The 17,022-nt window shown below is 53.0% G+C and overlaps 1 protein-coding gene across 1 annotated transcript; it reads left to right on the forward strand.

Moving 5' to 3' along the window:
- The first annotated feature begins 259 nt into the window (after positions 1–259).
- Positions 260–3,953, forward strand: SIX2 (SIX homeobox 2). The gene is made up of 2 exons (XM_054565789.1): positions 260–819; positions 3,010–3,953. The coding sequence occupies exons 1-2, from the start codon at positions 260–262 to the stop codon at positions 3,347–3,349; spliced, it is 900 nt and encodes a 299-aa protein (XP_054421764.1). The 3' UTR covers positions 3,350–3,953.
- Positions 3,954–17,022: the final 13,069 nt, after the last annotated feature.

Here is a 17,022-nt window from a genome sequence, read left to right on the forward strand (position 1 = left end):
AGCGGCGCCCCGGGCGGCCCCCGGGCTTGGATGAGGGCACGGGAGAGGCGCGCAGGCGACGGGGACACGGAGCTGCTCCGCAGCCGCGGCCGGTGCGGAGACGTACTGCAGTGACTCGGAGTTCGCGCGGAGCCAACGCCGGGCCAGGGGGCCCGCCCCGCCCGCCCCTCGGCCCGGACCGCCCGGCGGGGAGGCGCCCATGCCGGACCGCGCAGCCCGGTGAGGGCGCGCGCGGGCGGGCGGGGGCGCAGCCGGCATCATGTCCATGCTGCCCACCTTCGGCTTCACGCAGGAGCAAGTGGCGTGCGTGTGCGAGGTGCTGCAACAGGGCGGCAACATCGAGCGGCTGGGCCGCTTCCTGTGGTCGCTGCCCGCCTGCGAGCACCTCCACAAGAATGAAAGTGTGCTCAAGGCCAAAGCGGTGGTGGCCTTCCACCGCGGCAACTTCCGCGAGCTCTACAAAATTCTGGAGAGCCACCAGTTCTCGCCGCACAACCACGCCAAGCTGCAGCAACTGTGGCTCAAGGCGCACTACATCGAGGCGGAGAAGCTGCGCGGCCGGCCCTTGGGCGCGGTGGGCAAGTACCGCGTGCGCCGCAAGTTTCCGCTGCCGCGCTCCATCTGGGACGGCGAGGAGACCAGCTACTGCTTCAAGGAAAAGAGTCGCAGCGTGCTGCGTGAGTGGTACGCGCACAACCCCTACCCCTCACCCCGTGAGAAGCGAGAGCTGGCTGAGGCCACGGGTCTCACCACCACACAGGTCAGCAACTGGTTCAAGAACCGGCGACAGCGCGACCGGGCAGCCGAAGCCAAGGAAAGGTACGAGTAAGTAGAGCTCCAGCGCCTGCTTCTCGTGGGCTCCCGGGAGGAGGTCGCAGGGCATAGGCATAACCCCCAGGAGAGGCCCAAACTGGGCCCCTAGTCACAGCCACTGACCGAGTGAATCCTGGCCTGAGGTGGATGGCGCTCAGATCTTTCGGGAGACCCAGAGGGCACGGATTTGTCTAAAGCGGGCAAAGCAATTGGGTTGGTTGTCGACTAACTCCCCTGGTCGTTTATGGGCAAAAATGGAGAAGCAGTGAGCTTCAAGGCAAAGGCAAGACAATGATCGTGGATCGCCTGCGAGCAGAGCACAGCAGGCAGGGCCTGATGGTGCTCCGCAGGACTGGGAGGATTCGGCCTAGGACAGCTGGGGTTCCGGATTTCAGGGGGCCTGTGCAAATTCACTAAGCACCTCCCAGCGCTTTCTGTCTGCTATACTCAGCTCTCGGCCAAGGTGTGATTAGGGGTTAGAACTGGGATTGGACCTTTCCTGGTATGACCTGTATGTGGAGAGAGGGGCCTGGGCAAGAATTTCCCTTGTCTGCATAGGGGAGTCGGTAGTGAGAATCTTTTATCCCGCATAGAGAGGATGAAGAGACAAAAAGCTTGGGGAGGAAGTGTCAGCTCTGGGAGAGGAGAAGAGAAATGCATGCCCCTTTTTCAGCCTTGTTGGACCCAGCAGCTGTCCTCGCCTGCCAGGCCCTGGACCCCTGTCTCCTCTGGTCTTCCCCTCTGTGGTGGGTAGGTGGGTAGGTCTGGGGTAAGCTGAGAGCAGCGGAGAGGCTGTGAGTTGCCTGTCCTCAGGGAAACCAAGACTTCTTGAACTAGCCCAATGACTGACCTTGCGGCTGCCAGCCCTGTTGCCCGTCAGAAACCCAAATCTGGGGTGGAAAGTGGGAGCATAATCCAGCCTGAGGGCAAGAGTGAAACAAGGTGCCTGGGCTTGGTGGTATGTGATGTGTGCAACCCCGAGTTTGCATGATCAGGGTTTGGGGTGAGGACAAACAGTGGAACCAGGTGTCCGGAGGCAGGGGTAGCTTTCTGGTGGACCCTGGCATCTGAGACCATGAGGTTAAAGGATCCAAAGTTGTAAAGTCTTATCTACCAGCCCTGTGGGAAGTTCCATTCGAGGAAAACAGGAAGAAACGGCTTTGGGAAGCCGGTGAAGAGAATCTACCCAAGAGCTCAAATCTCCAAATCTGGCAGGGCTGTCAGTCAGAGGCAGGGCAGAAGATGGGTTCTTCCTGCTGGGGTCCCCATCTACCCAGAATGGCATGCATCCAGCCTCCTGATGAACTTGGTTCTCAGGCCAGGCCTGGGGCGGGGGCTGAAGAGTCCCTCCTTTTCTGGTGTGATGGGGAAGTCTGGGCCAGGATTAGGAGTCCCCTTCATTCTCCTTTCCCTTTTCTCCAGTGAGCCCTCCAAGCTCCCTGGGTCCAGTCCCCCAGCCGAAGTTTTCACTGTGCCACCAGGGAAAGGGAGTCCTACATCCGCAGGGCCTTGTACCTAGGCCCAGCGAGGCCAGCCCTCCCCAGGCCTGCCAGTTTGAAGCTAGAGGCAAAGGACCCTGAGCTCCAAGAATCTGCCCCGCAGTCAGAGATTTCCCTCAAGTACAGAAAAGCAAAAAGAGATGAAGGCCTCTGAGATCCCCAACTTTAAATGGGGTCCTGTGCCTAGTATCTATAGCATTCTCTCTCCTGGCAAACGCTGGATTGAGGAGCCAGGAGTGATCTAAAAAGCCACACACCTTCTCTTCCTCCCTGTCCTAGACACCCACCCAACTTCAGGGAGTCACGCTCCCCTATTCCTCTGCTCTGGGAAAGAAATGTTAGCAAGTCAGTTGAGGGACTTCCATTCCAGGAAAACAGGAAGAAACGGCTGAGGGAGGGAGAAGGAACAACATATAGAAAGCAAGAAAGATTTGTATGAGATTGAGAGCATGAGAAGTGAGAAGATATGATACGGGGAGACGGGTCAGAAAGAAATCGGTGTTGAGAGATTGAGAGCTAGCAGAAAGAATGAGAGCCCCAGACCAGGCCAAAAAACCATGGTAGAAACCGAATACCCGTACGCAGCCCGCGGCAGCTCTGGCTCCGAGGAGGACAACAGGCTCGGGCTCCAAGTGTCGCGGCGCTGAGCAGCCTCTGTTTCCCCCCTGACCTGGCTGCTTTGCTCCTGCACTTGCAGGGAGAACAGCGAGAACTCCAACTCCAACAGTCACAATCCGCTGGCGGCGTCGCTAAACGGCAGCGGCAAGTCGGTGCTAGGCAGCTCGGAGGACGAGAAGACGCCGTCGGGGACGCCAGACCACTCGTCGTCCAGCCCCGCGCTGCTGCTCAGCCCGCCGCCGCCTCCACCCGGGCTGCCGTCCCTGCATAGCCTGGGCCACCCGCCGGGCCCGAGCGCCGTGCCCGTGCCCGTGCCCGTGCCGGGCGGAGGCGGCGCCGACCCGCTGCAGCACCACCACGGCCTGCAGGACTCCATTCTCAACCCCATGTCAGCCAACCTCGTGGACCTGGGCTCCTAGAGCCCCGCCTGCCTCGACGCTCTGGCCTTCCGGGCTAAGGCGCTGGGGAATTGAGAGAGATGGTGTCGAGAGGGCTTCCCGCGCCGGCGGCCCCACCAGGTACTGAAAGACCCGCCCGCGATCGGGCAGAACCGCCGGCCCGGCAGGGCCAATGGCCCTCTGGTTTAGTCTTTTTGGGGGGATTTATTTTCAACAAGTTGCTTTTGAGATCCTTCGGAGGCCTGGGACCGGGTCTTGAACCAGGGAAGAGAATAAATTATACACCGGTCTTACACTCTCTCTCCCCTTCTCACCACTTCTCTTTTCTTCTGTTCTCTCTTCCCTTCTTTGCCCTTCCTTCCTTGCTCTTCTCTTCCCTTCCTTTTTTTCTCTTCTTTTTCTCTCCCCTTCTTTACCCTGTTTCCCTCTCTATTTCCGGCTTGCCTGTCACCTCTCACTAGATTTCTGTTTCTCTCTCTCTCCCTGCTTTTATCTCTGCTCTCGCTGCTAGCCTCGTGCATCCTGGCCCCTGCATCTGTGCCCTTCACTCTTCTCCCTCCTGCCTGGTCTTCTATCCTTCCTCTATCCCTTCCTTTCCTGGGATGGGGAGTGGGAAGAGGAAACGCAAAGGAAAGACAGGGCCTTGGACCCTAGGCCATCTCCAGAGGCCCTGGAGGGGAGGGGGTCACTGGGACTGCAGGTGTCAGCTTTGCCCTAGTAACTTAAGAGAAAGAGAAGGGTGGCGAGGAGAAGCCCTGAAGGCCCCCTCACCGCCGGCCGCTTGCTCTCCATGCGGCTCTGCTGTGCACTCTCCTCGCCCTCCCGGGACTGTGGCCACAGTGCTCCCGGCGCAGCGTGCCCACCGAGCCGCGGACTTGCCGTCTCCCTGTTACGCCCTCATGTGAATGTTCTTCGGGAAATATTTCTGCTTTTATTTTATAATAAAATTAGAAATGATAAATATATATATGGATATATACCATGAGGCCCGTGAGCCGTGAGTGCAGCAGTGTCTGATTTCCCTACAGGGACTCACCGCCCCAGAGGACCGGTTCTGGGCAACGATGCCCCATGAGTCCAAAACCTGGAGACTCCTTCCCACATACACAACGTGTATAAGTCGAAAAGTGGAGGAAAGGGACCGAAAATTCGGAAACCTTCTCCAAAGCCCTCTGTCCCTTTCCTTGTCTGCACAGCTCCATGCAGAAGCAGGGAGGGGGAAGCCCACTCCCCTTGGGCACTCCTTTTCCCCCACCAGCCAAGCAGTGCCCTCACCACCTCTTTGTTAACCTCGAGGACTCGGGGACTCAGGCGGGAAATGGGAGGCTGTGTGTGGGGCATGGGTACCTGTGCTGGGAGACGCCAGGGCTGGGGAACAAATCGAATGGTGGAGGTTTCCTGAAAGGGCGCACTCCTTAGCGATGATCGCATTCCCCAGATCAGGGTGCGACACCCTGGGGAGATTCGCTGGCCCCAAGGGCAGCCGCTCATCCGCTCCTCAGGTCTCAAAGCCCGAGCCTTGTGAGTGTGACCATGGAGCGAAGGTTTCCAATCTCAGAAATCTGTCGTTTTGCAGTGGAGATGAAAGGGTGGTGCGGAGAAAAGTAAGAGGAGACTCTGGGAGGCCGGCCGCTGGGGCGCGTGTTCTAAATGGAAAGAAGACGGCGCCGGGGCTTGGTGGTGAGCCGAAGGGGCTCCTCCGCGCGTCGTGCGCCCTAGGTGCCTCTGTAGCTGTAAATTAACCTGCAGCAACACCTCCGCTCCGAGGATCCAGCCCCCCGCCCCTCGCAACTCCCACCCCCACCCCACCCCCACTCTTATTAAGCGACAAGTCTAGCCGGTCCTGGCGTAGCGGGCGGGACTCCTCGAGGAGGAAGTCAAGGCTTTTTAGGTCACGGTTGACTGTAGGTACCGAACACATCCCACCTCGGCGACCAGGATGTTTGGGACCAAACCTGCCGGTCCGGATGGGAAGGGAAGGACGGGATGCGGCGTTCTTCCCCCAAGGTGATCCTAGAGCACGGGACATTCTCTGGCCTTTCCTTCCTGGTATATTCAGCGCTCGCCGGAAACGCTTTCGCCCTAACTTTCTAAGGATTAAGGATTCCTTCCCAGTCCAGACCCTCGCAGACGCGGGAAACTGAGTGGGCTAACTTGGCTCAGAGGCTATGTCTTGGGCCTTCGCTCTGCACAGGTCTGGGAGTCAAGAAAATGAGCCCGCAGCCGTCTAAGACTGCTCCCCGTGAGGCCGCACGGAGTACCCCACACCCTGACACTGCAAGAGGAATTCCAGCCCTGGCAGCTCTCTTAGCTTCTCCTAGAGGCTCTTCTCTCAGAGGACAACGCGGGTCCTCCATGCACCTGGCCTGCGTTTATAGGGCCAGAGTGGCCCGACCTCCGATGACTGTCAGGGTGAAGAGTCAGCTACTGCCTGAGGGCGCAGAGAGGCTCACAGGACGCAGGAAGCCTTCTTGTGTCAGCCAAGGCCAGCTTACTTCTGGGAAGGGGGAAGCACAGGAGCGCCTGGAGCCCACAGCAACCCACCCTCCCCCTATTTTGCAGACAGGCAGACAGACAGGCTGTGTACCAATTTTCACAAGGGCGCAGCATACACTTTATAATTTGATTCGCTAGAACTGAGAGCTTGTCTGTGTCAGGCACTGTGGATGACACCAAAAGCACTTACCCTCTCACACGTAGTGGCCACATAGGGAAACACACAGGCTCACACATATGTTCACATGCACACATACACGCAGAGAAGCAAACACACACAGACCCTCAGCCCATTTTCACAAACACACTAGCATATCCCCAGGCAAAATAAACACACTCTTGCACCCGATATTTGGGAGATACACACACAAATGGGCTCCTCCCAAATACATGTGCTCACACATACAAACACAAAGACATCTCCCAGAAACACACACATCCACACTCACACTGGTGCCCCTGCCAACAGTCAGTCCAGCCCAGCCACCTGCTGGGGCCAGGGCTCAGCCTTGCAGTGCAGCTTTAGGGCAGGGCTCAGCACCAGGCCACCGAGTCACCGAGATAGAGGTGGTTCTAGACCCAGGCAGTCAGGGATCCCACCTGTGCACCGGCACCCCCTCCCCAGCGGCCTAGGTGGGATGGCTGGCGTTTGCCGGGTGCTCACTGGCCAGTAGGGGGAGAGGTGCCTGTCCTCCAGCTTTATTCCACAAAGCGAACTCCAGTGCAGACCCCACACTATTTGCTGCAACTTCCCTTTTGCATCCCCCTTGGAAAGCTAACCCCAAAAGCATTTATTTAAACACGGGCACTATGCAGAAGTTCTGGAAATAAACCCAAATAGCTACTCGCCTACTCCTTAAATCAACACCACCCAGTCCTCCAGGAGGGAGCTTTTGCACAGAGGCAGCCAGGCGAATGCCTCCACTCCCAATCTGAGTCCACCAGACAGGGCTCCCTTTTGCCCCTTCTCCTTGCAGCAGCACCAAAACCAGTTTTGCTCCAGTGACCAGCCACCAAAGGGACACAGCAACTGAAGTTCAAGTGTCCTTTTCTGTTCCTGTGACTGCATTTGCCTTTCTTTTGTTCCCAGGTCCCATAACCATACAACTCTCAAAGGCTAACCCAGTCCTTGGGGGCAACGGGCCAACTCAGCTGCTTGGGGGTATAAAAGCCAGGGGCTACTGAGAGGAGAGGGGAGCATGGGGGCTCTCCTTACTTCCTAAGTTTTCGCCTACTCCATCCCCACCCCGTTCTGGTACCTGCCAAGCCCCACACTAAGTGATCCTTTCCAGGACTTGGCTCAGACTTGGACCCTGGTGTCCCTGACCTGAAGCACACCTACAGGGGGTGGTGGGTCCACCTGGGGTGCAGGTAGTGATGACATGCCACACATGCAAAGATTGAACAGAGCCATCAAGATCTGGGGAGAGACACCAGGTCCCAGTCCTCAGTTTCCCCCTGTCCTTGTAGGAAACACCATTTGGGCAAAAAACAGCTGAGCGAGGGCACCAGAGTCTGGGGGCAGGGAATTATCCCCCATGACCCCAACATCACCCATGTCTTGCCAGCGTGCTGCCGGGACCCAGGAAGGAGAGAGATGTGTTTCCGTGTTGAATGGCAAGTGGAGAAGGACCTGGAGGGACTTGGACTCGAGATCAGGCTCCTTACTTTTTTTTTTTCCCTTGGTCCCCATCCCAATGCCCCGAGGACACCCAAAGCTGCCTAGGGACACTGGAAGGGGACTTGAACCAGTGTGAACAAGTACCTGAGGATGTACTGTGACATGGCATGAGAGACAGCGTGCAGGCAATAGGGCGATTCAACGCTCTGATGTGCATAGATGGGACGGTCCTGCACCATATAAGTACAAAGGTGAGCGGCTGAGCCAGTGCACGCCCAGGGCACTCTGGGGAGCTGGAAAAGTCAGGCCACGCCTGAGCGCTGCTCGAAAGCGGAGGTGCCTGGGGCTGGAGGAGGACCAGCCTTTCCTCTTGCGCAGCCAGGACACAACCCAGCGCTAGTCGATCCTGATTCCTGGAGCCTTTGCTGACCCCGGCCGGTGAGCGAGAAGGGAAGGAGGATCTGGGCCGCAGCTGCGGGGGCGCAAAGCTGCAGAGCCGAGCCTGGTTGCGAAACACCTGGAGTCCTGGTGTCAGGGTTAAAGGCTCTAGTGCTGCTTCCTGGGAATCTCTTCCTGGAACCCCGCGGGCTCCTGTGCAACTGGAACTTGAAAATGGTCTTCGGGGTTGCAGGCTGGAATCAGAGTGGAGGGGGTGAAATTGGGTGCCCTCCAATAGGGTGAGTTTTCCACTGTTTCGCCACAATCTCAGCAGCAGGGCTTGCCCTCCCTTCAGGTAGAGCCGGCCGCCCGGTAGTCCAAGAGAGTCTCAGTAACACCGTACGGATGCGCCAAAAGACCTGCCTCTCGAGGGCGACAGGCGTCCCCAGTTGCACCAAAGACTCCCTTTCTTGGAGGGACCCACAGACCTGAGGCTGGCACAGGGTGGGCATGTAGAGGCAGGCCTTCTTTAAGACGCTAGCAGCCCTAGCCCCTGCCAGGACTGAATTAAGAACTACTAGCGGCCCAGCCCTCCTGGAGTGCCAAGCACACCCTCACTCGCAGAGTAGCGATACCAGCGCGGACTCTGGCAAAGCTGCTGGGAGGATCCCGCGGCTCCGCCTGAATCCAGCGGCCGCAACCTCCGTAGTCCCGACGGCGCGCTGGGTGCCAGGCCCGGCGCGGCCTGCCTTCTGCGGTGAGTAGCCCGCGCTGTTCGCGGTATCGTGCAGCTCTGGGGCCCAAAGGCAGGGGAGCTGGGGACAGCGGCTCTGGACAACCCTACTCCTGGGGCCCTTTGAGTCAAAAGCCTGGGAGCCAGAACTCAGGAAGCTCCGCAGGCGACAGGGCCATAGCAACTGTCCCCGGTAGCCATCTTGGCTCAGGGAATTCTACCTCTGTCATCCAGGGTACCCTGGCCTGATGGCTCCCGACCAGAATTCTACAGAACCACAGAGGAGCACCGCTTCGGTTGCCCCTGCAGGGGACTCAGACTTTAGTCGCCTGAGATCCCGTAAAGAGAAAGATGGGCCAGACTGGAAGGCAAGAGCAGCAGCAGGAGCGGACCTCACAGAGCTCTGGGCCCTGGATTCCCTTCCTTCTGGGCTTTTCCAAGGGCCCGTGCTCATCTGCCCAGTGCGCTCACTAGCTCAAAAGCTCATTGCCGCTAGAACGATTCGAAAATTGATAACCTTGGGCCCAAGAGACGCAGCTTGATGGGGACCTCTTGCTCCCCATAGTAACAGGTCATAACTGCCATTTCTTGAACGCTTACTACACGTCAGGAACTTTACACAACTGGTATCTGTTTAATTCTCACAGCCACTACACAAAGAAGCTATTCTTACTGGTAGATGAAACTGAGACGCCCTGTTCGGGAGCTTGCCCAGAGTCACACACATTGCAGCAGCAGGACAGGCATTTGAAGCTGGTGTCTGCAAGGCTGCAGCGCATGTTCTTCCCAGGATACTCGCTGCGTGGGAGCGCAGTGCCCGGCATTGGAGGGCTGCCTGGTCCCCGGTGGGAGGTCTCCCCAGCGGGATACAGGCAGCTCAGGGTAGCGCCAGTTCGCTGCATGAGGACTGGGTGGGAGCAGCAGAGCTCTCAGCCTCAGTAACCCGCTTAAGCCACGTGAGAGAGGCGATCTCCTGATCAGTCGGACTAATTACCCAGTTTCCTCACTTGCCCTCTACTGGGACGACAGCTCGCGCGCACGGTCGGTACTGCAGAGGGAATTTCGACCAGTGCTGGTTACTCTGGGGTAAAGATGGAACCTTGGCAGCCGGCTGTCGTTCCCCTGTTCTCTCTCCTCCTGCTACTCCAGCCCTATCTCCGCCATCCTGCTCCGGAAGATGAGGCTGTTGACGAGACTCCAAGGGCTGAGACCAGTACATAGTGGGATGTCCTCTTCTTTGTGTGTGGCTCCAGCCCCCCTTCACCATTAATCCTATGCTGGCCAGACAGGGACATGGGGTGGTGGGCGGCAAGGAGGGGGAAAGCAATATATTACAGTGCCGTTCCATTAGCAAGATTTTGTGGCTGGTGTTCCAAGGAGGTCGGGAAGGCAGGGGGAACGCAGGCCTTGTTCTTCAAAGGCCAGAACAAACCAGGCTCATCTGTGCCCCCCCCCCACTCCACCCAGGTCCCATTTAGGCCCCACTAGAGGCCCATCTGTTTATCTGCCCACAGAAATGTCAGCAGTATAAGGACTTCAATTTCACCTGAGCTAGGTGATTCTGCCAGTCTCAGGATAAGGTATATGAAGTGCCCCCTTGTCCTGGGGCAGAGCCACAGGTGACTCTAGCAAGCTGCCCTGAAACACCTGAACTCCTGAGGGATGTCCCTGGTCCCAGCCCAGGGACGCCCGGCTGAGAGTGGGCAGGAGCTGAAGTGCAGCGTAATTAAGGGTGCCAGCCCGGAAGTGTGAGTCACTCCCCCCTTTCCCTCCCAGCCCCATGGGGAAGGGGGGCGCTGGAGGGAATTGGACACAGGAAAGGTGAAGCTGAATGATTTCTAAATGCAAAATTATGAAATAAATCATTCCTAGCGTTTATAGGGTGCTCTACAGAGTGCCAATAGTTTCACAGCCTTATCTTTTCATATTCACGATTAGGGTAGGCAAGAAAGTAATTCTTGCCCCACTTGACGGGTGAGGGTGAGACTTCGGATGTTGTTAGATGTGACTTTCCTAAGGTCTCAGAGTTCATGGAGGCTCTTTCCTCTACACTCTATTGTTGAGGTGACTTGGTGAGTTTGGGGGGAAATAGCAGATACCAAATCAGCCCAAAGAGCAAAGGCTGCTTCCCTGAGGCTTGGGGAAGAATGCAGAGAGATGGCAGCCATCATGGAGATCTAGATGCTGCTACAGAGACTTAAAGGTACCTCAAAATTAGAATAGCCTGTCTCTGAAATTGCTAAAAGGAATGCCTGAGACAGGCCTCTTCTGAGAGGCTACTTCCATGCAAAGAAAATTTGGGGAAATGGACAGAACTGAGAACTAGAACTTTGCTTTCTTATTGGGCTCACGACCTGTCAGTTAAGGTCCCAGCAAATGAGTTGGGAGCCAGAAATTTCCACAGAAGTGAACAAGAATTTTGTGGTGGTCCCCAAAGGGCTGTAGGGTATTTATTCTTATTTTTATTTTTTTATTTGAAAGAGAGAGTGACATTGATTTTGTTTATGCATTCATTGGTTGATTTTTGTATGTGCTCTGATCAGGGATCAAACTTGCAACCTTGGTTTATTGGGGTGATGCTCTAACCAACTGAGTACCCAGCCAGGGCCAGGGCTGTAAGTTTTTTAATTGAAGAATATGGAAAGAAACTCAAGACTTCTGTTTTCTCTGGAAGGCTAGACCTTGGTGTCAGTTCAGAGAAATAAACAAAAAGTCAAGGCTCACTTTATCATTTACTTACTTTCTAAAGGAATAATCAAAGCAGTCACCTTGAAGGCAAATAATATTAAATAGGAAGAAATGGGGGAGCAGGGTTAGGGACAAGGCAGGAGTAAAGACAAGACTTTAGAGAAAGGTTGAAAGTCCAGAATGGCTGGAGCCAAGACCCAGTCTCAAGGGTTAGGCGAATTAGTGGGCAGTGCCACCCTCCCTGAGACCAGGAACCAGAAGGGGCCCAGGACACACAGACAGGTAGTGCTGCATCACCCACACATAGCTGGGATGTGTTGGGCACCAAACTTGAAACCAGGAAAGATGGAAAACACCATCATACCCGGTAACTGTGTCAACAAAAGTCTGCCTTAGGCTCAAAGCCTACCCAACACAGGCCAGCTCCTAACCCAGAGAGAGCTGAGGCAAAGATCAGGAAATGAGCCTATATTAAGTATGGCTGTAATAAAGAATTTCCGAAACATGAGCCTGTTTCTCATCCACATAACAGTTCAATAGGGGCGTTTCTGGGCAGCAGGTGGCTTCCCACAGGATGATTCAGGGACCCAGACTCCCTCATCAGGCGGCTCCACCATCACCTAGCACCTTAGAGTCCTTTTCGGTCAGTTGCTGGATTAAGTAAGGAGCATGGAGCAGGTTTGGAAGGGATTCAGATCACTTCATCACTGCTACTCACCCACTGGATGGAACTTAGTCTTATGGCCAACTCAACCGCAAGGGAAACTAGGAAATGGAACTACCTGTGTCACCAGAAAGAAATCCCAAGGAAAGGATTTACTGAGCCTCTATGAAGGATTAGTCAATCCTCTGTGATTTACAACAGAGAAATCTGTGTTCTGTACATGTTCCTTTTTCTATGAACCTGTATTTCTTATTGTTGTTTTTACTAATATGGACTGCAGCCTTTTTTTTTTTTTTGCTTTTTGCATAATCTTCATTTTTCTGTAGTGAAGAATACATGTGGAAATACCACTCCTGCATTATAGATTACAAATCACTTCTCTGGTCCTCAGTTTCCTTATCTCTTGCATAGCGTATTAATTAAGGCAAGGTTCAGCTTAAAGTGATGGAGAAAAACAAAGAAGAGTGGCTTAAGTATAATAAAAAATTATTTCTTTCACACATTAAAGTCTAAGTAGGTAATCCAGGAGTGATTCAAAGTTAAGTTCCTCCTCCTTTGTTGCTCCTCTGGGCTTGACCTCAATGTCATGGCCCAAGATGGTGGCAGGGCAGAGGAAGGAGTCTCCGTTTTGCAATGAAATGCTTTACAAAACCACAACTCTTCTACCAGATTGTAAAAAGACTATGGGCTTCAGTTTGGTCATCACCCTGCGCTACCAATTAGCATTCACTACCCTTCAATAGCAACAACCATATAATCTTTTTTTTCATTTGAGCAAGTTACGGTTCAGAGAGCTGTGGGTAGGGCAGTCTCCCTTCATCTTCTATGACAGTGTGATCGCTGGCAGCTGCAGCTGGAGGCCAAGCTGAGAAAGAATTAGGACTTCGAAGGAAGGGGGTGGGGTAAAAATCTGGGGGGGTGGGGTCCATGGTGCTGGGAAGGAAAACAAATAAAAGATCAGAGAGGAGAAAAAGTCCTTCTAAGGTGAAGAACACATTGTGGCATCTAGCCTGTACTACAACTGAAAAAGAGGCACAACACCAAGTGAACCTCTCTGGAGTCTAGAAGCAACATGTTCTTCATTTGGGTGTGCGACTCTAGTCCAGCAAGAGACCTGAAAAGCTGCTGGTTTCGAAGGAAGCCTAGAACAAAAGGAGGCTTTCCAACAGGTCTAGACTGCTCTGCACGCTGCTCTGAAGGGCTATTGATGCGGTGCTTGAAGTATCAGCAGTGGGCAGGGGTGCTGTTTGGAAACTCTGGCAGGCCCCTGTAGGTGAATCATAGCTCGGGGCCTTAGGATTTTGGAGCAAAGCCCTGCCCTCATCTGCAAGTGACTACTCTCCTTTTAAGAAACAGCTCTTGGTTTGCTTCTGGGCCTTAGAAGAGACTAAACACTTAACCATGGGTGATCAAGTTACCATGTGACCTGAGCTGGTGGGTGTTATCTGACCTACTAGGCCATAAAATTGGGTGTGCACAGCAGTATTCCATCATCACTTGAAAGTTGTGTGTACATGATCAGGCCAAGTAGGCCCTGGAGACACAAGTAAGTTACACAAGGAAGTGGCCCAGATGCCCACAATCCCCACTGTGGCTATACTGCCTTCTGTCTCCCAGCTTGCACCTACGGTCTCATGGGGAGTTCCCTATGATGGGCAGGTGGGGGAAGAGAGGACTTGGGCCTGGTTTACAGGTGGTTCTGCATGATACACAGGCACAGCCTGAGAGTGGACAGCTGCAACACTAAGGCCCTTTTCTGGGACGTCCCTGAAGGGCAGCAGTGAAGGGAAATCCTCCTCATGTGTAGGATATCAAGCAATGCACCTCGTTGTCCACTTTGCTTGGAAGGAGAAGTGGCCAGACATGCAATTGTATACCAATTCATGGGCTATGGACAATGGTTTGGCTGATGACCAGGGACTTGGAAGAACATTATTGGAACATTGGTGACAAGGAAATTTGAGGGAGTGGTATGTGGACAGACTTCTCTGAATGGGCAAAAATACAGGAAGATACTTGTGCCCTATGTGAATGTTCACCAAAGGGTAACCTCAGCAGAGGAGGATTTGAAGAATCAAGTGGCCAGGATGACCCATTCTGTGTGTACCAGTCAGTTTCTTTCTCCAGCCACCCCTGTCATTGCCCAATGACAATGGGCTCATGAACAAAGTGCCCATGGTGGCAGGGGTGGAGGTCATGTGTGGGCTCAGGAACATGGACTTCCACTCACCAAAGCCAACCTGGCTGTGGCCACCACTGAGTGCCCAGTCTGACAGCAGCAGATACCAACACTGAGATGCTCATCTGGCACCAATGCCCAGGGTTACCCACCAGCCAACTGGTAGCAGGTTGATTACACTGGACCACTTCCACCATAGAGGGGACAGTGTTTGTTTTTCCTGGAAGAGATACTCTAGATATTGATTTGCCTTCTCTGCACACAATGCTTCTGCCAAAACTACTATCTATGGACTTACAGAATGCCTTACCCATTGTCACATATTCCACACAGCATTGCTTCTGGCCAAGAAATTCACCTCATAACAAAAGAAGTACAGCAATGAGCCCGTGCTCATGGAATTCAGTGGCCTTACTTGTTTCCTACCATCCTGAAACACCTGGCTTGAAATAAAGGTGGAGTGGTTTTTTTGAAGACTTAGTTACAAAGCCAGCTGAGTGGCAACACCTTGTGTGGCTGGCGCAGAGTTCTCTAGAAGGTTTGTATGTGCTCTGAATCAGTGTCCAATATATGGTGCTGTTTCTCCCGTGACCAAGATTCATAGGTCCAGGTATCAAGGGGTGGAAATAGAAGTGGCACCGCCCACTATTACCCCTAGTGACCCACTAGCAACATCTTTGCTTTCTATTCCCACAAGCTCATGCTCTGCTGGCCCAAGGATTTAGCTCCAGAGAGATAAATGCGTCCACCAAGAGATACAACAATGATTCCACTGAACTGGAAGGTAAAACTGCCACCTGCCCACTGAAGGCTTCTCATGCTTCTGAATCAACAGGCAGAGAAGGAAGTTACTGTGCTGGCTGGGTGATGCGTCCTGACTGCTAAGGGGGAACTGGACTGCTACCCCACAGTCGGGGTGAGGAAGAGTCTGTCTGGGATGCAGGAAGTCCTATAAGGCATCTCTTATTTTTGTCATGCCCTGAGATAAGGTTGGAGGAAACTACAATAACCGAACCCAGGCAAGAGTGTGATGGCCCCGATCATTCAGGAATCACCCCGCCACGTAAAGAACAACCGCCAGCTGATGTGCTTGCTGAAGGCAAAGGGAATACAGCGTGGGTTGTGGAAGGAGGTAGTACAAATACCGGCTACAACTATGTGACCAGTTATAGAAATGAGGACTCTGACTGTCATGAGTACTTCCTCCTTATTTTGTTATGAATAATTTTGTGTGTCTGTGTACTAAGCAAATATCTTTGGGGTTTTTCCTTCTTATTCCCTTATCATGTACCATTGGATGTATTGGCTTTATATCATACTATTAAGTATTGCTAATTTTACATCATAGTATTTAAATGATTGAATATCAAGGAGAAGAGTAAATATCATTGAAGGACTTTACCTCCTCTTCTGCTAGAAGGGGTTAGTGCCTTTTCTATGGTACTCAAGATAGTTATATTATGTTTGGAATTATGACTTTGTTATTTTCTTTATTTGTAGATTAAATACGGTTTAAGAAGATGCATATGCCAAGCTGACAAGGGGAGGACTTTTTTATTTTTTGTGTCAAATTGACGGGGCCACAGAGCGCCCAGCTATCTGATCAAGCATTCTTTCTGGGAGTGTCTGTGAGGGTATTCCTGGAGATTAGCATTTGAATCAGTATGCTGAATAAAGCAGACTGCCCTCTCCAGGGTGGGGGAGCCGCATTCGGTCCATTCAGGGCCTGAATAGGACAAAAGGGCAGATACAGAGAGGTTTTCACTGTCTCTCTCTCTGACTTACTGCAGGGGCTGGGGCTTCGGTCTTCTGCCTTTGGACTGGGACTTACACCATCAGCACTCTTGACCTTCAGGCTTGGACTGGAACTGCACCACGGGCTTTGCCAAGTCTTCAGCTTGTAAATGGCAGATTGTGGGACTTTTCAGCCTCTATAACCATGAGTCAGTTCCTTTTAATAACTCTATTTATTATGAGGCTTTCCTGTGGTTCCCTTTCTCTGGAGAACCCGGACTGATACAGCTCCTGACGTCCCTCTAAGGTGAACCTAGTACAGACTGATCCGGTGACCCAAGGGAAAAAAATGAAAGAATTATTTTTCACACTCCTTAGTACTTTGTGTGTGTGTTTGATAGGCTATTGGTATCATTTTCTTCCTGGTAATGGACTGCACCTTCGCACCTCAGCACAGGCTCCTTTTGGTCCCCTTTATTCAGTCTCCGTGTTTTTTTCTCTCTCTTTCTCTTTTTAAAGATTTTATTTATTTACTTTTTAGAGAGAGGGGAAGAGAGGGAGAAAGGGAGGGAGAGAAACAGCAATGTGTGAGAGATACATCAATCGGTTGCTTCTTGCAACACCCCCACCTGGGGAAAACTTGGCTGCAACCCAGGCATGTGCCCTGCCTGGGAATTGAACCTCCACCTTGTGGTTTGCAGGCTGACACTCAATCCACTGAGCCACACCAGCCAGGGCTCCATATTTTTCTTAATAATAGAGCCAGTAAGTCGTAACTAGATATATGTCTTCCCAGGACAAAGACTACATTTCCCAACCTTACTTGCAACGAGAGGTACCATGTAACTAAGTTTTGGTTAATGACTATAAGTGGAAATTTTGTATAGAAGTTTCTGGGAAGTGTTATTTAAGAAAAGGATCCTTTTCCCTCCCGTCTTCCTGCTTACAGGGATGCAGATGTGACCGTCGGAGCTGGCACAGCCACTTCGGACCGTGAGGCAGCCAGAGTTGGTGGAGCAGCCACGGAAGGAGCCTGAATCTCATGACTCCCTGCTCCAGGTTTCATTTATGTAAAAGAAAAATAAAAGCCTATTTTATGTAAGCTACTTATTAATCCCTTGGGTTTTCTAACATGTGCAATTGTATCTAACTTTTAATTGAAAAAAAAAAACCTATTCTTTCAAATACAAAGAGTATAATC

This window comes from Pteronotus mesoamericanus, unplaced genomic scaffold (genome assembly GCF_021234165.1).
Source record: "Pteronotus mesoamericanus isolate MK-2021 breed Mesoamerican mustached bat unplaced genomic scaffold, CSHL_Meso_final contig_101, whole genome shotgun sequence".
Lineage (NCBI taxonomy): Eukaryota > Metazoa > Chordata > Mammalia > Chiroptera > Mormoopidae > Pteronotus > Pteronotus mesoamericanus.